The 20,210-nt window shown below is 56.6% G+C and overlaps 6 protein-coding genes across 6 annotated transcripts; 2 read left to right on the plus strand and 4 right to left on the minus strand.

Annotated features, from left to right (window-relative positions):
* Window positions 1-349: 349 nt before the first annotated feature.
* EV422DRAFT_320398 (uncharacterized protein) lies at window positions 350-3,302 on the minus strand. Its single transcript, XM_053066275.1, has 5 exons — window positions 2,963-3,302; window positions 2,011-2,874; window positions 1,593-1,930; window positions 565-1,506; window positions 350-489 (listed from the first exon to the last, which is right to left on the minus strand). The coding sequence occupies exons 1-5, from the start codon at window positions 2,963-2,965 to the stop codon at window positions 474-476; spliced, it is 2,163 nt and encodes a 720-aa protein (XP_052928320.1). The 5' UTR covers window positions 2,966-3,302; the 3' UTR covers window positions 350-473.
* Window positions 3,303-4,488: 1,186 nt separating this feature from the next.
* Window positions 4,489-5,317, minus strand: EV422DRAFT_565127 (uncharacterized protein; the record flags this gene model as incomplete). Its single annotated transcript, XM_053072266.1, has 2 exons — window positions 4,489-4,833; window positions 4,946-5,317. The coding sequence occupies 2 exons, from the start codon at window positions 5,315-5,317 to the stop codon at window positions 4,489-4,491; spliced, it is 717 nt and encodes a 238-aa protein (XP_052928321.1).
* An 848-nt stretch (window positions 5,318-6,165) lies between these two features.
* On the plus strand, window positions 6,166-8,852 carry EV422DRAFT_320470 (uncharacterized protein). Its single transcript, XM_053066276.1, has 7 exons — window positions 6,166-6,272; window positions 6,384-6,868; window positions 6,954-7,162; window positions 7,225-7,502; window positions 7,775-7,944; window positions 8,007-8,205; window positions 8,261-8,852. The coding sequence occupies exons 2-7, from the start codon at window positions 6,397-6,399 to the stop codon at window positions 8,622-8,624; spliced, it is 1,692 nt and encodes a 563-aa protein (XP_052928322.1). The 5' UTR covers window positions 6,166-6,272; window positions 6,384-6,396; the 3' UTR covers window positions 8,625-8,852.
* A 935-nt stretch (window positions 8,853-9,787) lies between these two features.
* Window positions 9,788-14,455, plus strand: EV422DRAFT_565129 (uncharacterized protein; the record flags this gene model as incomplete). The annotated part of the gene is made up of 1 exon (XM_053072267.1): window positions 9,788-14,455. The coding sequence occupies one exon, from the start codon at window positions 9,788-9,790 to the stop codon at window positions 14,453-14,455; it is 4,668 nt and encodes a 1,555-aa protein (XP_052928323.1).
* A 681-nt stretch (window positions 14,456-15,136) lies between these two features.
* Window positions 15,137-17,822, minus strand: EV422DRAFT_565130 (phosphoribosylglycinamide synthetase; the record flags this gene model as incomplete). Its single annotated transcript, XM_053072268.1, has 5 exons — window positions 15,137-15,327; window positions 15,420-15,857; window positions 15,936-16,139; window positions 16,202-17,644; window positions 17,720-17,822. The coding sequence occupies 5 exons, from the start codon at window positions 17,820-17,822 to the stop codon at window positions 15,137-15,139; spliced, it is 2,379 nt and encodes a 792-aa protein (XP_052928324.1).
* Window positions 17,823-17,902: 80 nt separating this feature from the next.
* EV422DRAFT_618104 (uncharacterized protein) lies at window positions 17,903-19,714 on the minus strand. The gene is made up of 2 exons (XM_053074027.1): window positions 19,533-19,714; window positions 17,903-19,443 (listed from the first exon to the last, which is right to left on the minus strand). Exons 1-2 carry the CDS (start codon window positions 19,676-19,678, stop codon window positions 18,066-18,068), a joined length of 1,524 nt encoding a protein of 507 aa, XP_052928325.1. The 5' UTR covers window positions 19,679-19,714; the 3' UTR covers window positions 17,903-18,065.
* Between the last annotated feature and the right edge of the window lie 496 nt (window positions 19,715-20,210).

A 20,210-nucleotide genomic window follows, 5' to 3' on the forward strand; every position in this document is an offset into this window, starting at 1 on the left:
CTCACTTCTCAATGGATGCCCACACACACACAAAGGCCACTCCATGACATGACTCAAACGAAAACGCCATTTTATTTTTACTCCCGTCAACAACGAACTATACATCGCAAAGACGAACCGGAAAAAGGAAGAGCACCCAAAAAGTAAAAGGTCCAAAAAGAGAAGAAAAAAAGACACCGCCACCAGACCGCACTCACGCAAATCGAACCCCCACACCCAGACCGCCAAAAGCCAGAGAGAAAAAAAAGAGATACCACCGCACCCTCGTGACAGCACCGCAGCCAAAACGAAAAGGAAATACGTGGGGGGTGGGTATACGCAGATTCCGAGAGGAGGACGGGGGTCATGTAACCGTGAGGGGTGTTCGCGCACGGAGGGAAATCTCTATGCCCCGAAGGACGGGTTTGTTTGGGTTGCGCGGGATGGTGTGCGGGGTATTGCTTAATTCAAGGGGACGCCGCTTGTAGTGGGATTTAGTCGTCCTCGTATCTATCAAATGGAGGCATTGAGTGAGTTTAATGAGAAACCAGGGCGCCAAAGGCGCGAAAGTAAGGAAATACGCACCGATTCATCCTACTAAACAAAGAATGCGCCGCCGAGTTCGGCCGTCCCGCACCAGTGAAATCCACTCCAAACTCAAACCCAAACAAGCCATCATCGTCCCCAGCGCGCTTGTGGCGGCGTTGATGTTGGCTGCCAGTCGCATCCGCACTGAGCGCCGCACCAGGGAGAGACGCGTCGGGACCGATGGTTTTACCAGTGGGGACACCTGCGGAATGCGGGACGGTGTAGGGCAGGTTCAGGGCCCCGTTCGCAAAGTATGACGACGCGGACGCGATCAAGGCGGCTGACGCCGCTGGAGTGGTGGCCATACTCGCCGGGATAGCGATCGGAGGCGGGCGGTGAGCACGCACGGCCGGGCTATGACTGCCCCGTACGCCGCCACCGCCATGACGTTCCTGATTCTGGTACTGATTCTGGCTGTTCTGGGCATAGGTGTGTTCGGTGGGCGGGTTGTTGCTCTCGTGGTCGGTGCTGCGGGACGACGGCGGGCTGAGGCTGCGGTCGCGGTCGAAATCGGGGTCGGGGATGGCGGAGGAGCGGCGAGAGGACGAGCTGGCGCGCGTGTTGCTCGTGCGCGTGGTTTCGCGGTCGCTCAGGCTGGCGTGCCGGGAGATTGGGCGGGGCCGGGAGATGGTCGAGTCGCGGTCGGAGTACGCGGTTGCGATGGAGGTTTGACTGCCGCCTTTGTCCATGGAGGAGAAGTCTGGTTTCGTGATCGGGAAGCTGTCGTGAAGGCCGCTTAGGGACGACGAGAGGATCCTTGACCCTTGGCGAGACACGTCACCCATGATGGTCTCTTGGGAAGCATGCGATGAAAGTCCAGGAAGCGGGTGGGCTTCGGTGTCTGCAGCAGCAAAATAAGCTTGCATGGCGGAAATCTTTTCCTCGTCGTATGCAGGAGGAACATGTGCCTGAGTTTCGAAAGGGTTGGCCGATCTGGTGCTGTGAGGGATTATGAGAAGGTTAATGATGTGGACAGCTGTGCTAGCCAGCGAACATTCGCGACCAGTCTTCCATCATCAACGCACCTGTCCCTGTAGAACTGATCCCGCTCTTCACGCTCACGAGCACGGTCAATAAGCGCCGACGCCGTCGGTCTGTTCGACTTTGCCGTCAAGAGGGCTTTCATCGGCACCGGCTCGACTTTGATGTTCGTCTCGAGCTCCAGACGCTGGGTCTCCTTTTTGACTTCGGCCTCAGTATCCTTTTCTAGTTTGATCTTCACCTCTGCTTCCGGTTGTGCGGCTGGTAGCTCGCTGGCAGCGCGGCTGCTGTGGCCAGGGATACCAGGCGGGTCTGGAGTACGGCGCCACATGAGGAGCGGGTCAAAGATGATTTCCGGTTGAGGTCCCCAGCCCTTCCCTTCCTGATTTAATCAATATTCGAAACCGAGGTAAGCATCTCCGCGTCATCGCTTCAGGAGACTTTTTCAGTGGGAAAATATACCTTGAAAGCCGCAGCATCTTTTCCATTCAATCCATCCTCAGCGAGATCCCACCGCATCTTGTACTCGTCAAAACCACGAACGTCGGGGTCTGGGAGAAAATCCGCGGCTCCCTGACCGAATCCTGCCCTTGGCCTCGACTCACTGCTGTTACTGCCGGCCAAACTGCCCATGCTGCTCCCCATATTCAGCAGGTTGCTGCTGCTGGTATTGTTCGGCCGGTCGTTCCAGTTGGATTCTTTCATCTGCCCTGGCTTATCCATCCCTTGCGCGTAGCTGTTTCCCACGGCAGGGTATCCACTGCGCATGCCGGTATTCAAACGGGACGTGCCGGCGGGGTATCCTCTCCCGCCGTTAGCACCCATCATGCCAACGCCGCCCATACCCATACCGTTCATCCCCATTGCACCAACGCCCATACCCCCCATGCCAACATCGTCATAAGCGCCCCTGCCCATATATCTATCCGCGCCAAACCCCATTCCGCCGCCATTCCCCAGCCCCGCAGGTGGATACGCCATCATATTCATCCCCATCCCCATGCCCATCGCCGCAGCCGGGTTTGAATAACCCCCCACCCCTCCGCCGTTCGGATATCCCATTCCATAACCCGCAGCTCCGCCCATCCCGCCCATACGATACGGCATTTGGGCGGACGATTGCCCGCCGGCCAGGCCCATGTGGGGCCCTCCTCCCCACCCTCCACGTCCGGTGGCTCCCATGGCGGCTGCTGCGGCCGCGGCTGCTACGGAGTTGGTGTATTGGTTGAGGAACTCCGGCTCGTCGTACATGCCGTAGGGGTCAGGGAACACCGACCCGCTGCGCCTGTTCCCGCGCATCATCATTTGATCGTCGTAGAATCGGTTCTATTTTTCGTTTTGGTGAGACGGATTGCAGAGAGTATGGGCGTCAGACAGTTGCAAACGAGAGACGGCGAACATAGTATGGGCTTACCATTGGACGGAGTACACCTGCTTCAAGGACAGTGTCCAATGGGTTGCTTCGTGTTTTACTGCTGAACACCTGGAGGTGTAACTCTCGGCGAAAGCTCTTCAGCTGAGAGCAAGTTTTCTTCTACGTCCGGCAAGGGGGCACAGCATGGGAGAGTGGGTGGCAATAAGTTATATGCAGTATGATAACAGTGTGGGTTTTGGCTGCCGGGGGTGGTTGCGAGTTCGCAGTGAGCCGGTCCCGTCAAGAAGGCCAGCGGGACAGGCAAACGGCGCGAAGGTTTCTGTCAACACGTAAGCGGGTTGGCCTTCGAACGACCCCTTGAGACCCCGCAATCACGGGAACGGGCTTGCCTCGGCTAACAAGGACATGTAAAGGTAACCGGCAGCGGAGTCATAATCGCATCGTCTACGCTTTCTACATGCTCGCTCCCTAGAATATGTATTGTCCCAAGAAGGACTTTGGGGTGCTACCATGTCAAGGGAATTTTCCTGATTGCTCGGAATACAGTCACAGAAAGAGAAAAGTGTTTTTGAGAGACATGGGCTACTCCAAGATCAACAAATTTTTTTCTTCACTTCAATACACTGTTTTCAGCCCTCTCGGAAGGGTCCATTATCGTCCAAGTTTCCTCTGACGTTACATGCTCCTGCTTCTGCTGCGGCGTGTCATCCGCGAGTGCTTGCTTTTGGCAGGCGTCTTACGACTCCGGGCTTTGCTGCAGGTACGGCTTTTGCTCCGACTACGGATCCGGCGGCTACGGGCCGTTTGCCTCCCTCCACCATAGTAGATGATATTGTTGACGTTCGGCGACTTTCTCCACAACTCGTTGTGGTTGCGCCAAACGTCATTGGGGATACACCCGACGCCTCTCCACCAGACGTGGCCTTTGTCACAATACGGCTCGCGTTCGCGGGCCGGTGTGATACCCAAGGCGTGGTGCCGCCTGTCTGTTTCGTCCCTGTTCACTCGCAGGATGGAGGTCAAGCGTTGAAGGTGAGCCATTTTATCATGGTCTTCCATGTAAGTGGCAAGCAAGGACTCGGTCCGTGTGGCCTGTCTTTACTTTTCTGCCTCATAATACAAGTTCCAGGGTTTGTATCGTTCCTCGGGCATTGGCAGGACCCGAGTGGCGGCGGGTGGCGGGGGAGGTAGGTTGTTCGCTTGCTGTTGACGCAAGTCCAAGGCCCCTTCATAGCTTGAGCGGTGACGGGTGGCCGGGGAGAGTTCCTGCTGTTGCTATTGCTCGCTAGCTGTTGACGCAACGTCCAAGGCCCCTTAATAACTTGAGCGGTGACGGGTGCCGGGGGAGGGTCCCCGCCTCCAATGAACCCCATCAACTGTTGCAACATGTCCTCTTCTTGCTTCATAGATATCTAAAATGTTTCTTAACTCTTCAGGCTCGGGGCAAATGGCCGTCACCGAGACCCAACCATCCGAGTCTCTGCCGCTCCCTCTCTGATCGCTCAATTGTAACCGGCCGCCGATTTCTCCCCTTCTTGTTCGCTTCAGGAAGTTCGAGTATAGCGCTAGTTGCGGTTGTCCCCACCACCCACTGGTCCAATAGGAAAAGGTAAGTGAGGCGCGGAAGACCTATAGAGCAACCTGTCGCTCTTCTCCATCTCCCGAATCTGAGCCAGTTTGTTCAGGTAATAGATTGCGGTCTTCTTGTTCTCCTCCTCCCATTGTTTCCCAGCCTGTCGCGAGTTGCTCGGCGCTTCGAATTCAGACTCCAACAAGGCGGTAGCCACAGCCAGAGTCATTCGATTTCCCTCTATGTCTTCAGCCGGGTGAACGTCGGAACTCGCAACTTTCAGAAGCTGCATCGTCTCGGCGAAAGTGCGTTGTGACAGCTGAGCATCCGGAAACCACTCCTTGCAGATCCTATCAGCCCTTTTCCCTATCATGTGTCCGAGCTATCTCACGGGCTTGCCCGATAGACATCTCCAGAATGTCATCTTCTTCCCAGTAGGAAGTGGTATCTACCGCCAGAAAGGCCCGCTTCAATTCGTACTCTATGTTGATGGCGATCGTCCTTCGGATTGAGCTTTCGTGGGTGTCGGTAACGAGACGGGCTACTTGTTGAATCAACTTCCCGGTCTTGATAGCGAGATCGTCCACGGCGGCCTGAATCGTGCCCACAGACGATTCAAGATGCTCTGTGAACGTGAGGACAAGCTCGACCTGATCCTGAAGCTGCCGGATACGACTCGTTGTCACGGCATCGCGCAGTTGCTGACGTTTCTGACGGAGGTCGTTGAGCTCGCCCGCATGCGCCACCTTCTGCTCGACGACCATTTTCCTGCAGAGCTGCAGCTCATGGAGCTGGGTGAGAAGTTGAGCTCTGCGTGCTTCCATGTTGAATGTCGTTCCTATACCACAGGCACAGTAGCAACCACAGGCACATACGTTAGCGCTGGACTCGTGACGTTAGCGCGGGCGTGGGTGCTAACGCGTGTGAAGCCACGTTAGCGCAGGACGAATGCCACTCACCATGCCTACAGCCTTCACGCTCGGCCTTGACGCGCGGCCTAAAAGGAGCCCTCCTTCCCAACCACCTTCCCTCCCAACGCAATTGTGAGCAGTAGGCCTCCCCGCTTTCACCTTCAGCCGCCACCAGGTAGCAGCCGCAATTCCTCACCGCTCTCAGCCTCATTACCACAGCACTGACGTGAGCTCTTTGACACACAGCCATCGCGGCAATCACCTGCAGCACCTCATCTCTAGCACGCACAGCACAGCACAGGCACAGCACAGCCAATCATGTCGCTCCAGGGGCACCTGTGGTGTGGCTTCTTTACCGGAGCCACCACACCACGGCGGAAGAGGAGGAAGGTTACTCCGGCTACCCCGCGGCTGCCCATAAATCTGCCAGCCGCTGTGCAGACACCATTGCAACAACCCCCGCGATTCGAGTTCCCACCGTCTGTCCAACGCCACTTGCCCCAAGCAATTGCAGACATGGTTAGCGAGAGTTCCGGCGAGAGTTCCGGCGATGAAGACGGGCAGCAGCAGCAGCAACAGCAGCAAGGGCTTTCACCCGTGGACAGGGGCCTGCAGCGTCCGTTGAACCTCCCCGCTCCCATCCCGTTCCTTTTTCCCAGCACACCGGGTGGACCCCTGGTGTATGAACCCCCGCCACCACCACCCCCTCAACGACCCCGCTCGCAAACACACGCCAGCACCAAGGTTTCGCTTCACCGAATCATCCATAATCAAGCTCAAAGGGAGCAAAGGGAGCACCTGACAGCATTCATCGGCAATGTTCACATCCTTGCGCGCCACACCACCTTCTTTCTCAAGTACTACCTTGGTGAGTTTTTGGGGTACACTGCACTGTATATTTCCCATGAAACAATGCCCTGACCGCAATGCCCGCCACAGCTGACCGTCCTCTACACGATTTCCCGGACATCACCGACAGGCACATCGGTGTGATGTTTGAGCTGCTCAACAATCCAGGCTACAATGGCAATCCGGTCATCGCGCAAGAGTTGCGTCCACGGGTTCAAGACTACTGTGATGTTCACGGATTCGCCCCCATCCGCATGCGAAATTGCCAACAGACCGCAGCGTACACGGCTACGAGCATCTTCACAAACCTCAAAGTCAACGTACAAGAGCATTTCATTCAAATGCTTCTGCGCTACGTCAATGAAAGGCTTGGTTTGAAACAAGTCGTACTGCATCTCCGTAGAGCCGGAGTCAACCGAGCGCAGCGGAGACGGTATTATCAGCGGTTCCGTCAATTTACAAAATACGCGACGTTTGAGGAGTTTCCAACCGAAGAGGAGTTTGCCCGGCTCACACGACTTGAGCGGACTGTCCTCGACGAGCTATGGGCTCTGTTTCCTCCCCAGGATGAGCCGCTTGCGTACAGCCTTGCGGTGGACGCAATGCCATATTTAGGTGAGTTAGTATATTTCCGCCCCCCCCCCCCCCCCGCTTCCTCTTTTGTCTAATCATGGTCCGCACCTGCCTCGCCTCATCACAGGTGCCTATTGTGAGCTCTCACGCCTCTATGAGCGCCGTGGAATGCGGCTGTTTTCGGCTATCCCGCTGCGCAAATCTCGAATCCAGTCATCTGTTCGGATCGACACGCTGATCCTAGGCACTCATATCCTGGGCTTGAGCCGAAGTCGCATGGGGAAATTCACCGATGAACGCAAGCGGGAGCTGTGGGGGCAGTTTATCAACGTGAATGTAAGTCTCTATCCCTCTGCGCTTATTTCACTCACCTCACGTCGCTGAATGACGGATTGCAGGACAAGGTCTTCAAGCATCGAAAGAAGCTTGGTCTTAAATTTGATGGATCAATCAGCACAAACGGGTATTCCGCTACCATCCACTTCAAGAAGCCAGGGCTCAAGTATGGGCATTGGGCCCGGAAGCGCAGCAAGGCCCAAATGCGGGAAGAAGTCAAGCAGCTGTATTTTCAGCACCACATCGCCGAACTACGGGAGGCTCCAAACATCGTCAGCATTGATCCGGGCAAGCGTGACCTCTTGTTCTGTCGAGACATCAAGAAGGAGCGGCCATTTAGGTACGTTTCAGTTGATTACTACTGCCCTGCTGTCCCCGCTACCCCCCCCCCCACCCCCGTCTCCGCCCGCCAGCCCCCCGTCTCCACCCGCCAGCCCCCCGTCTCCACCCGCCAGCCCCCCGTCTCCACCCGCCAGCCCCCCGTCTCCACCCGCCAGCCCCCCGTCTCCACCCGCCAGCCCCCCGTCTCCGCCCGCCAGCCCCCCGTCTCCGCCATCCCCGTTGCGGCGACATTCCGTTGCAGCGTCCTCACAATTCACCACCCCATATCAGATACACATCCAATCAACGGGCGGTCGAGACAAAGTCTCGGTACTTTCAAAGAGACATGAGAGAGCGAAAGATCAATGCCGGCATCGCTGAGATGGAATCACATATTCCATCGCACAAGAGCATGAACATCGAGGCGTTCTCAGCGTTCATTGTGGATCACGTACATGCGGGTATGATGTATCATGCATTGTCTTCAAATTTGGTAACACGTGGGCTGACATCTATATCCCAGATCCCGCCCTGGATGAGTTTTACCAGGATGAGATTCACGTCGCTCGCAGATTCAAGGTGTTCTCACTGCGGCAAAAGTCTGAGAGCAAGCTCATCAAAAACATGCGACGCCTGTATGGAAAGCATTTTTCGGTCATCTTGGGTGATTGGAGTGACGCTGGAAAAACCATGCGCTTTCAGGAGTCATCAAAGACCAAAGGGTGAGTGACCATCATTGTTTTTTATGTATCATTATGCTAACTCATCATGGAACAGATTCCGCACACTCTTTGCGAGAAACGGCATTCCATGCTACTTGCTGGATGAGTATCGAACGTCGTCCGTGTGCCCACACTGCCACGGGCGTGTGAGGAAAAACATCCAACGCCGGCTGTCACCTCGGCCGTGGCAAGCTCGAAAGGGAAGAATGGAATTCGTCCATGGATTGGTGGGTTGCCCCAACCCCGAATGTATCAACCAAGACTGGACGCCATTTGAGATTCCTGGAAGACGACCACTACGACTACGGATGAAAGTGCACAATCGGGACGTCCTAAGCACCAAGAATTTCGTCTCGATTGTGCGCTCGGTGGTGTTTGGCGATGGCCGCAGACCAGACGCATTCTCCCGTAACCGGTAGTCTAGAATTTTCACCCCATTCCATTTTCCGTGGTGGTTATCTGCCATCCACATCATTGTACCTCTGCCTGAGGCGTCGCCGATGATGGCAACTTGTATTCCTTCATCGTACAACGTACAACGAAGTCTTCTTTACATATGGCTTGACACTTGGAGTGCAGCCTCCACGGTAAGACGCGCACGGACACCCATCATCAGTGTGCCAAGGCCATAGGTGACACTTCGACAAATGCACAGGACCCTGGCGCGGGGCGGGGGCGGCCCGGCGGCGGAACTGGCGGCGCTGGAGGGATCTGCGTGTCTGAAGTTTTGTGCAGACATGGCATGCCGTTTTGCATATGGCTGCAGTACCGCTGCCAGGAGACTCGAGATGATATCGTATGAGAAAGTTCAGTCTGGCTTCATGACACATGTGCAGTCTGGCCTGTGGACACTCAGATTTCCGTAGTCCGTGCAAATGGTGCGGCCAGTGAAGGTCGCAAAGGACTGTTGTGTGTTTTGTGTGTGTGTCCACGTCATGACGGCCCCCTGTCGATCGGTCACACCATTGTTGCCGCCTCCACAATTCTGGGAGGTTTTGCGAGAGACTGCGCCTGCCGGGAGCGTCTGTCCCAAAGAGAGGGTCAAGCTGGAAATCCTTCCTCCTGCGAGTCTTTCCGGCTGTGTTCCATGGATCCTGGGCCGGTTGTCTTCTGCCAGAAGAGAGCCTTCACGACAAAAGCGCGGCGAGCAAGCCCTGTCTGTCCGCCTCTCTCGTCGCCACTTTCCCTCCCGCCCCGCCTCGCCCGCTTTCGCTTCACACTTCCTCACTTTGAGTCTCAGCCAACTCTCGTTCGGAGGTCACAGAACTGCCGCTGTTGCTTTCCTTTCACACCTCCCACCTTGCGAAAGCGCACCGCGTCACTAGCCGTCACAACTCGCTAGTGCCGTCTTGTCGGGCCCAAAGTTATACCGCAAATACTAGTCTGCGACCAAGATCCCTTCCGCCAGCATCCGAGAGCCACCCTTCAAACCCGCGGCCACTACCCTTACATAGTCAAGCCCTTCCAAGCCCTGTCGTGGAGAGTCGAGATCAACTTACATATACAGTACGGCTTCCGCAGACGACAAGGCGCGTCAGTCCAATCACCATAGACCGCAATACCATTGGAACACCCAGCGACAATGGACCGTCGGCAGACACCATACCGGTCGTCAGTACAGGGCAGCGTGCAGGAAGAACGAGCCTACTCAGACACCTTCCTCCCTCTTTCCAACAACTCGAGCGACTTTGTGCCCGCACATCGCAAAACGCAGTCCGTCGAGATCTTGACGGACTGGCTCAACGCTCGCCCCGACACCACAACACCACCTTCACCTACCGCTTCTCGCCCCTCATTAGCAACCCCGACGCCGAAAGTCACGACGCTCAAACGAACCAACACCAACCGCTATAAGAACTCGCCATTACGCAACTACACATATTCACCGAAATCGATAGAGGACCTGCGGGAGGCGTGGCGCCAGCATAATCCCTATAAGTTGAAGAGCGTCTCGCCGGATCGGAGGACGGATAACTCCTCTACTTCGCCAACATCGCCCGTTTTGGCTTTTGCCGCTGACCTGCCGCCATTACCAGCGTTGCCCGTTCCGGAGGATGGCTACGTGTCCGCAACTGATGGGTCGATGACGGATTTCACGGATGTTGATGCGGAGGAAGGCGCCGCGGTGAGATCGTCTACAATAGAGGTCGAATCGCCTCAGGATCCCGAGTCTCCGGCGCAGAGCAAAGGCGGGAATTCGGAGAATACGTCGTCCCCCACGTTGAGCATTAACGAGCTGATAGACGGGTATGACGCCATGCGAACATTGGGGAGAAATCCGGAATCTGCAGTGAAGAGAGCTGAGACCCAGCAGAGTCCGAAAGCAGCGGACGAAGATGTGTTTTACACGCCTATGGGCATTCCACCTGCGGCGGAGGGCTCATATTTCCCGGCACGACCTACAGCTGGCGGCGCCTCGAATGCTGCACCTATCCCGCCGCCTAGGAATGGAAGCAAACACGCGGGTCCGAGTGATGCGAGAACATGGGAGGCTATCATCGAGCGACTGGAAGGATGGGTGTCGATGTTGGATGCCATGTCTGAGCGACATACTCGGACAAGTCAAAGCACGCCTACCCCTGCTCCGAACTCCTTGTCGGTCCGAACACATAAGGATGCGCCTTCAGGAAGTCAAAGCGTGCGGTCGCCAACCTCACCGCTACCGAGTGGAGCTCCGCGAAACAACTTCAAGTTCCAGGTAACAGTGGGCGAGGACAATCGGATCCATATTGAGATCGACCCGACAGGTGCCGACATTGTCGCAACCTCGCCAACTGTGCAGGTCGCCAACATCCAGGGCCGTGAAGACGTGTCCTGGGAACACGACGCAACGAATCGCTCGACGCCCACCCCTTCTTCGAATCCTCGTGACCTCAGCTGGGATAGACACGGAAAAGAACGTTTCCCAACCACAGACTCGGCTGTATCAGGCGTCGGGTCGTTCGAAACCAGCACACCGGCGTCATCGCCTCGGAAGCTTACCACCCTCACCCTTCCATCATCGTCATCTCTTACTTACACAAGCGCGAAACAGCCTGGAATTTCATCCCCCGCGAAGACGGCCAGCGATCCTGGCTATATGTCTGCCAATTCTTCCCTATTGACATTCGGCGATCTGGTGCCGGACATGTCGCATGTGATCGTGAACCCGGGGCAGCATCTCAAACAGGTCTCAGTGGTGCCAGGCTCGCCGATACGAAATTTGGATGAGGGTCACAAGGCTAGTATCGTGAATACCGCAACCCGTGCGCCAGCGGGTGGTGTAGCAGCAAATAGCGGGTCACGGGCGGGGCCATCCTCTCCCCTGGCGTCCTTGGCTGCAAAGATTTCATCGCTCGACAATGGTCAGGAATCGTCAACCTCTTACCACACGGCCGCTGAAAACCCATATCCCGAAGAAGATTCGACTCCTAGTCCCTTTGACGAACCCTCTGGCCCACACAACGCCGTCTTTGAGTATGTCATCGACACCGGAAAACACAATGTTACCAAACACCTTGTAGCGGCAACGCCTGTCAAATTGGTCGAGTACCTCACCACGGATGCTCCCCCGGATTTCGTAGTAGATTTCTTTATCACTTACCGGGTCTTTATGAGCGCAAAGTCGCTGATGAGTCTGCTCCTGCAACGAGTGGTGTGGTGTCTCAGAGGCATGTGGAGCGGTTCGGGGACACAGGAAGGGAGACGGCGCCTCGTGCTGGTGAAAACGCTGATGCTGTTGGAATACTGGGTGGATTTGCAGTATGATGTTGATTTCGCACCGTCGCGGACGCTGAGGGCTTCGCTGAACACGTTCCTGAAGACGAAGCTTGAATCGCATCCAAACCTTGCCAATGGGTCAACGAATCGACAGACGCGGTCGGATGCGGGTGAGGAGGAGAACGTGGCGGCACAAGTGCGTGCATTGCAGGACCTTCTGGTTGTGAGGAAAGAGCAACGGCGCATGCGGAGCAGGAGCCGCGATCGTTTGAGGAGTCGAAGTAAACATCACAGGTCTGGCGCACCTTCTCGCAGTTCCCACCGGCACAATCATTCAGACGATGAGACCCGGTCTGGCGGACACAGCGACACGTCGCACCGACGGAGGTGGCATGGGGATCAAACGGAGCCCACGCTTTATGTCAACAGGATCAAGGGGAGTGATACGGGAAGTAATCGCAGCCCGCCGAATAATAGTGCAGAAAGCGTCATCTACGCGGCGGGCGGCAAGAGTTCGCCGGCTCCCTCTGTTGGAAGAATCGACTCACCCGACGCCCGATCGCAACCGTACATGTTCTTCCCGGAAGTTAGGCCGTCGGTGGATACCATCCGCTCCGGGGTATCATCGCAGGTCACGGCGGCGTCGTCTACCGTGCCGGGTCAACAAAGCCGGACATGGAAGTCATGGATCTTCCGAAAGCATGGACATCGGGCGACAATCCTAGATCCACCGCCATCGGAGGGCAGTCATCTTTCTCCGAAATCGTCGCAATTGTCGCTGCACATGGCAGGAAGTCGCTCGAACACGCCTACGCCCTCTCTTCCCGACCCGCCGCACCCTGGCGCACAATCTATACATCGGTCTTTCCTTGTCGACTACCCGCCTCATGCTCTCGCTCAGCATTTTACGCACATCGAGCAGCAGTACATCCTGCAGGTCGATTGGCCGCACCTTCTCCTCACGCAGAGCTGGAAAGTCAGATCCAGCGCGGGATTCAAGACTGTTCCGGACGTCTGGAGAGTGGTCGATAGGTTCAACGCGACATGCTGGTGGGTAGCCCGCGAGCTCAGCAAGTGTGAGGGAGGCGCGCAGGGAAAAGCGGCGATGCTGGAGCGGGTGGTGGAGATGGCGAGGATCGCGGCGCGGTGGAGGAATTGGTCTACGGGGCTAGCCTTTGTGTTGGCCGTGCAATCAGTGTGGCCGCTGCAGGGCGGCGAGGGACCAGGTGTCGATTCGTACAAATTCGCTTACGATACGTTGCCGTTGGGGATCCATGGCGGTAGCGGTGGTGGCAACAAGGCACCGCCGACTGTTGCGAAGAAGGCCTCGTCTGCGAGCTTGGGACACGGTGGCGCATCGTCTAAGGAGGCTGGAAAGGACGGCGTTGTCAATGTATGGCATCATGTTCCCGAGTCCACTCGCCAGGCCTTCACTAAGCTCCTCGAGTTTGCCGACCCCGCCCGGGCCAAATTCGCAAAGCTGAGGGAGGTGCAAGAGACGTGCGCTAAGGAGGTGGTTCTGGATTGGGATACTTGGTGGTCTGAGCGCCCTGATCGTCGGAAGGCGCGCGTCGACACCAAAGGCAAAAGACCCGCGGTGGGTGCGTCGTCAACCACAAAGCCTACACGGCGGATGAGACGAGCGGACATGTTATCTTGGACGAATCCGGATGCGGCTCACGAAGATGAAGACGAGCCACAGGAGAAGTCGCTGTGTGCTGTGCCTTTCTTCGGCCTCTTCCTCAGCGACCTAGCGTACGTTGATGAGGTCGGATGGTTTTTCGAGCCTTTCGTTGGCCCCGGCTCGTCATCCGAGTCGTCTGGGTCGGACCATCAACGTCACGGGCGCATCCAACAGCAACAGAAACAGAACAAGGACGCGTTCCTCACAGGCCCGCCACGCCACCGTAGCAGTCGCTCGCGATCGAAGTCCCGGCCACGGACACCCCCGAACCAGACCGAGTCTGCCCCCGGGTTGTTGCCCGCTGTACCCCCGCTCTCTCCCTTGTTCAAACCGACAGACACAACGTTCTTGTCCTCCGTCGTCACTGCTGCCTCGCCTCCGAAATCAGAACGCAAGGACCCCGCGCTGCCTACGTCCGCATCAGAAGCAGGAAGGTCGGTGCCGCTGGCGTCGTCTCACGTGGTTGCGACGACGACCCCCAGTCAGTCTTCATCACCTGCCACCGTCAAACAATCATCACACCCGCACCACTCACCCCAACGTCTCGTCAACCTCAAACGCGCCCGCCGCACCGCCGCCATCATCCGCAACTTCCGCTCCTTCCAGATGCCCGAACGGCGATACCCGCTCCTAGACGACGACGACAGCGACGACGACGGTCTGGACTGTCATAATGATTACCACCATGATGATGGCGACGCGTATGGCGATCACCACCATTATCGATACGAGTACTACAATTCCGATCTAGAGCCTCGGAAAGCGGCTGCTGCGCGACAGCGGACTGAGCAGGAGGTGGCGGCTACGCGGCGACGGAGGGCTGTTCTGGCGGAGGGCGTGAAGAGTCTGGGGGGATTGTTGGGGTGAGATGGAAATCGGGGGTCGAACACCTCACCTATTGCTATTCGGCGAACGCGAAATTTTCTCTGCCTTGCCACGCTCCTCGGTCGTCCCATCTCGGAAGCCAGAAGAGACGGCGTGCTCGATGCGAGGGATCAATATTTCCCCTGCTCTTGCATCTTTTGCGTATCATATACGGGCTCACTGCCCGGGCTACTTTTTTTTTGGATGTGTCTTCAAATTCGGCGTTCTTCTCGTCCTGCGTCAATCCTTATTTCCGTACGTGTATAGTACCTGTAATATGTTTATCTGCGCCGTGTGCATGTAGTTACCACCGTAGTGTATCGTATAGTATTGGAGCGAATGAAAATCAAAGTTTGTAAGGGCCCCAGTACATGTATGTACAGTACATATTCGACTTAATGGCAATGCGCGGACAAAAGGAAAGATGGCATGGAAAAAATATCTCATTGATTCGAAATAGCTGTTCTACGAAGATCTGATAAGACTATCGTAGCTGGCACATACGGTGTGGGTTGGATCTGAGTTGACTGTGCTAGCTGCAGTTGAGGGATCGCAAGAAGATGGGGGAGACGGCCAACGTGGCAGAGTGGGTAGGGAATACCGAAGTGTGCAAGTGCGCTCGACCTCCCGCGGGGCACTACCCAATGATTAGATGGGCCTCCAGCGCAGTTTGGAAGTATGGCCTTACACAGCCCAGGCCTGTTCAGTGCCCGTCAAACGGACCTGCTCTTCAGAACCCTGCCTCTTCACGATGGTTCCGATGTTGTACACCTCTTCGTTGGCCTGGTTCAGAAGTGTGGTGACTTCTGCGACGTTCTCGGGTGCGACGATGAGGATCATGCCGATTCCGCAGTTGAATGTGCGGGCGAGTTCCGCTGTGCACAGAAGGGAAGGACGTTAGATGGATTTATGATCACCAATGATCGGTTGGGTGACTATGTATGTTCTTTCAAAGAGTGCTACGTACCATCAGCGATATTGCCCGCCTTCTTCAACCACTTGAACATAGGCGGTAATGGCCACGTCTTTGCATCAATCTCCACACCCACCGAGTCCGGCAACGCTCGTGGAATGTTATCCGGGAACCCGCCCCCAGTGATATGCGCCATCGCCTTGATCAACTTCCGTCGAACGGCGGGGAGCAATTGCTTGACATAGATCCGTGTGGGAGTGAGGAGGGCCTCGCCCAGCGTTTGGCCTGCTTGTGGGGGGGTGAACGGGCACGGGGTGGTGTAGTCGACTTTTGCGCGGGCAACGACGTGGCGGACGAGGGAGAAGCCGTTAGAGTGCACACCGGAGGAGGCGAGGCCGAGGACGATGTCGCCTGGTTTGACGCTGTCGAAAACGGGGAGAACGTCGTTGCGCTCGACGGCGCCGACGACGAAGCCGGCGAGGTCGTAGTCGCCTGTTTCCCGGATCGGATGCGAGTGAGCTTCTGCAATATGAAATGGGTGAGGCATGTGGAGCCCACTACATTACGTACCGTGTTCGTAGATCCCAGGCATCTCAGCGGTTTCGCCACCGACCAAAGCACAGCCTGCCTCTTTGCACCCTGCCGCAATACCGGCAATGACATCCCGAGCGACGTTCACTTCGAGCTTGCTGCTTGCGTAGTAGTCGAGAAAGAAGAGCGGTTCTGCACCTTGTACAATGACATCGTTGACGTTCATGGCGACCAAGTCGATACCTGCATAACGGTACATGTCAGCCAAATTCGCTATGTGACATCGTGGCTTTCGAGCGACATACCGATGGTGTCGTGCTTTCCAACACTCTGAGCAATCTTCAGCTTTGTGCCAACTCCGTCAGTGCCAGACACCAGGACTGGATCCGAGTACCCAGCAGCCTTCAAGTCAAACAAGCCTCCGAAGCCGCCGAGATCAGCATCCGCTCCGGACCTCTTGGTGGCCTTCACAAGCGGTTTGATCAGCTCTACCAGGTCGTTACCGGCATCAATGTCCACACCAGCAGCGGCGTAGGTGGCACCACCTTCCGACTTCTGTGATGCGGAGGAGAGCGCGCGGTGGCCGATATCTTTGCGATACTGGGCACCGTCAAACTTGACCTTCTCGATGAGCGCGTACGCTTGTGATAGAGCTTGCTTCAGGTCGGCGGCGACACCTGTCACGGCAATGACGCGCCCGCCCGACGTTTTCAGTGTTCCATTGCTCGACTGTGTTCCGGCGTGGAACACTATTCCTTCGCTGGACCCTTGGTTGATTGTGATGGTGGCTCCCTTCTCGTAGGCGCCGGGGTACCCTTTTGACGCAAGCACGACGGTGGCAGCTGACGCCTTCTTGAAGTTGATCTTTACAGAGTCCAGACGTCCTTCTGCCGCCGCGAGCATAATCTCGAACAGATCGGACGAATCGTCTAGGAGAGGAAGGATGACCTGCGTCTCCGGGTCGCCAAACCGAGCATTGTACTCGAGGACTTTTGGGCCGTTAGGCGTCAACATGAACCCAGCATAAAGTACACCGATGAAAGGGTGACCATCACGCCTCATTCCATCGATAGTGGGCTGGAATACCGTTTTCTGCACCTGAGCAGCGAGTTCAGGCGTGAAGACGGGTGCTGGCGCATATGCTCCCATCCCACCAGTGTTGGGACCCTTATCGCCATCAAACGCGCGTTTGTGGTCCTGGGCGGCCGGCATCGTCACAACGGTGTATCCGTCGGAGAACGTCAACACACTGACTTCCTCGCCCGTCAAGCGCTCCTCAATCACAACCTCTGCTCCGGCCTCGCCAAACACTCGGTCAATGAGAATCGTCTTCAACGCGTCCAAAGCCTCCTCTTTCGTTTCAGGCAGCAGAACTCCCTTGCCTGCGGCGAGGCCAGACGCTTTGATGACGAGGTTGTGCGGCTGGGATTCCACGTACGCTTTGGCGCGATTGAAGTCGGTGAACACCTCGTAGGCGGCGGTCGGGATGCTGTGCTTCTTCATGAAATCTTTCGAGAATGCTTTCGAGCCTTCCAGGCGAGCTGCTTCCTTCGAGGGCCCAAAGCATGGAATCCCGACCTTCTTGAAGGCGCCCTGAATGCCGTCGACCAGGGGCTGTTCTGGGCCTGGTACAACGAGTGCAACGTTGTTCTCCACGGCGAATTTGACGAGTTCTTCGAAAGTGGAGCCATAGGAGACGTTGACGTTTTTGACTTTGCCGCCGGGGATAGTATCCGTGCCTCCGTTGCCTTTCAAATAGAGACAAGGCCTCAGCATGCCTTTTCAAGATTTTGTGACTGGTTGGGACGCTCTCTGGTGCATACCTGGGGCGACGAACACCGTCTTGACCTTCGGAGACTTCGCGAGAGACAAGGCGATGGCGTGCTCACGGCCGCCGGAGCCAACCAACAGCACGGAAGCGGACATCTTGTAATGTCGATTCTGAGCGATGTGTGGGAATGCTGTTTTCCTGCACCCCGAGGTCTCTTTCCCAACTGTTGTTGCGCCTTTTTGTGAGATCAGATTGATGTGAAGCGATCCCCTTCCAAGCGCGTCTCGCCTGCGCATCTCACTTAGAGTCACGTGCGGGTTTATTTGGCGCATCTACACTACGCCTACTAGGCCATGATACACTTCAATCCGATCAAGGTATAGTGAGTGATACTACATCTACGCCGCCTGCATGCCTGCCTGCTCCTGCTGCTCCTTCCACTGTTTTCCAACAAACCGCGCCGCCTCCCTCAGACTCGCCTTGACGGCGTACAGCGGCGGTACCCACGCCCGCACGCTCCACTGCTCAGGGAACACCCCGCTGGCTTGGGCGAGAGCATCGCAGAACGCCCACTGCTTGTCGTCGAGAACGTGAGTCGTCGTTGCGCGCCTGAAATCGTAGGTGGCCGTCGTTGGTAACGATGATGCCGTTCCTATTGATTGCAATGCTGATTCGGCTGATGACGCTGAAGGATGCGCATAGTCAAACTTGCCGGCCAGCATGCGGGTCGCAGCGATCGCTTGCACCTCGAACAGCGGGAAAGGAGCCACCTTGCTAGGGGCGCCGAGAAATAAGATCCGTGGAGGTGATGGTGGTGGTGATGGGTCGTGCAGATCGCTGGGATGATCATGCGCGGCTTCTTCAGGCTTCCCTCCCACCATCCCACCTCGCTGTCCGTCGTATGCGGGCACTGGTTGTGACTCCGCATTGGCTTTCACATCCGCGTACGCCTGTGGATCTATCGTTGGTACCATGTGCCATTGCAGCGCAGGGAGTGCCCGGTGCCTCAAGAAGTCGTAGACAAACTCGTAACCCGTCGCGGCGAGCACTGTGTCCACATCCTCCGCGACGGAACCGTCCTCAAATCGTACGTGTCCTGTGACGGGATCGAAACGGGATATGCGCGAATGGAGGACGGGGGTATTGTACATACCGTCATGCCCTGCAGTCGGTGGAGGTGGGCAAGGAAAGGACCGATGAATCTGCTTTGCTACGGGCTCAAGTTCGGCACTGATGTCCCGTGCCGATGGCCCATCTCCAACGACCAAAACAGTTTGGCCTTTATATGGGTCCGGGTTCCGGTAGTAGATGGAGTGGATGACCCGTCTCCTCTTGTTCTCCCACTTCGGCAGGCCTTCCCAAGCCGGGGTCCGCGGGTGGTTGTAGTGACCCGCGCACACAAGGAGATAGTCGAAGAACTCTCCCTCCCCCTCTCCATCTGCATCTCCATTTCTTGTCCCAGAACACCCATTCTCCTCCCTACTCCTCACCCTCCATCCGCGGGGCTCCTCAACAAACCTCGCCTTTGTGACACGTGTCCCAAAGCGCACATACCGCAGCAGGTCGAAGCGCTCGGCATAATCCCGAATGTACTTCCTAACAACCTGATGCGGTGGGAAGAGTGGAATCTCGGTGTCTGGGAACGCGTGCGTGTAGAAGGCCATGATATGGTGGGGCAAGTTGGTTGTTAGAGAATCATAGATGGGTGAGGATGGGATGTTGCCGCTCGCTTCACCGGAATGGGACGGCGGAACGGGAGGATGTGGGTCAGGGACCCTAAACAAAGCCAGTGAGTGAAAGAGTGGTTTAGCCGCCAGTGGTAGTGAGCGTGGGGAGATGAGTGGATTCCGAGGTGTTCCACGTACCAAACTCCGCCGACGTCAGTTTTTGCCTCGAATGCGACGACATCCCAGGAGCGAGTGTGAGGATAGTCTTTGAAGGCCTTGAGGGTGGCAAGGCCGCAAGGCCCTGCACCAACGATGCAGACTCTCGGGGCCGCTTGCAACGACATTGAAACAGAACGCTTACGCGGGGATGTTGAATGAAGATGCCTCGTCGGTCTTGAGCGTCGCTTATCGCCAGTGGGCGTGTGGCTGTGCAACCGTTGGTCGGGAGTCGCGACAATCCGCTGTCAACCGTCCCGTCAATGCTGTCGTTTTGCTCAGTCTTGGCGGTCGGCGATCCTCCTTCGAGCACAGGCAGATGCTTGGCACATCGCCGAAAGTTCAAGGGTGTCCGTGTCTCCGTGTCTCGGCATCAACCTAACATCTTCAGGCATGTGAAAGACTCGGAATTCGGAGGGAAAGCTCCTTTCACTGTGGCAAAGTTGGATCGGCATCGTGAACTTCGACGTTGCGGGGATGGATGCAACGCACCACCTGAACCGTACTGTAGCCGCCCGCCGAAACGACCGCTCCACAGTCTTATGCGGCATCGCTGGTGGCTCGCAAACGCCGCATCTGGCACGCCCCGCATCGCTCAGCCTGCTCTTGACCGCATCAGGGACGCTGCGTAGATTTCTTGGTTTCTGCGTTTTTTCTCGG

The sequence above is a fragment of the Fimicolochytrium jonesii genome, assembly GCF_025526975.1.
Source record: "Fimicolochytrium jonesii strain JEL569 chromosome Unknown EV422scaffold_4, whole genome shotgun sequence".
In the NCBI taxonomy this organism is placed as follows: domain Eukaryota; kingdom Fungi; phylum Chytridiomycota; class Chytridiomycetes; order Spizellomycetales; family Powellomycetaceae; genus Fimicolochytrium; species Fimicolochytrium jonesii.

Coding starts and splice junctions, on each gene's coding strand:
- EV422DRAFT_320398 (XM_053066275.1), bottom strand. Junction 1,931..2,010: donor AAGATGCTGCGGCTTTCAAG/GTATATTTTCCC, acceptor TGATTAAATCAG/GAAGGGAAGGGCTGGGGACC. Junction 1,507..1,592: donor GATCAGTTCTACAGGGACAG/GTGCGTTGATGA, acceptor AATCCCTCACAG/CACCAGATCGGCCAACCCTT.
- EV422DRAFT_320470 (XM_053066276.1), top strand. CDS start 6,397: ATGTTTGAGCTGCTCAACAATCCAGGCTACAATGGCAATCCGGTCATC. Junction 7,503..7,774: donor AAGAAGGAGCGGCCATTTAG/GTACGTTTCAGT, acceptor ACCCCATATCAG/ATACACATCCAATCAACGGG. Junction 8,206..8,260: donor GAGTCATCAAAGACCAAAGG/GTGAGTGACCAT, acceptor ATCATGGAACAG/ATTCCGCACACTCTTTGCGA.
- EV422DRAFT_618104 (XM_053074027.1), bottom strand. CDS start 19,678: ATGTCGTTGCAAGCGGCCCCGAGAGTCTGCATCGTTGGTGCAGGGCCT. Junction 19,444..19,532: donor ACTGACGTCGGCGGAGTTTG/GTACGTGGAACA, acceptor GGCTTTGTTTAG/GGTCCCTGACCCACATCCTC.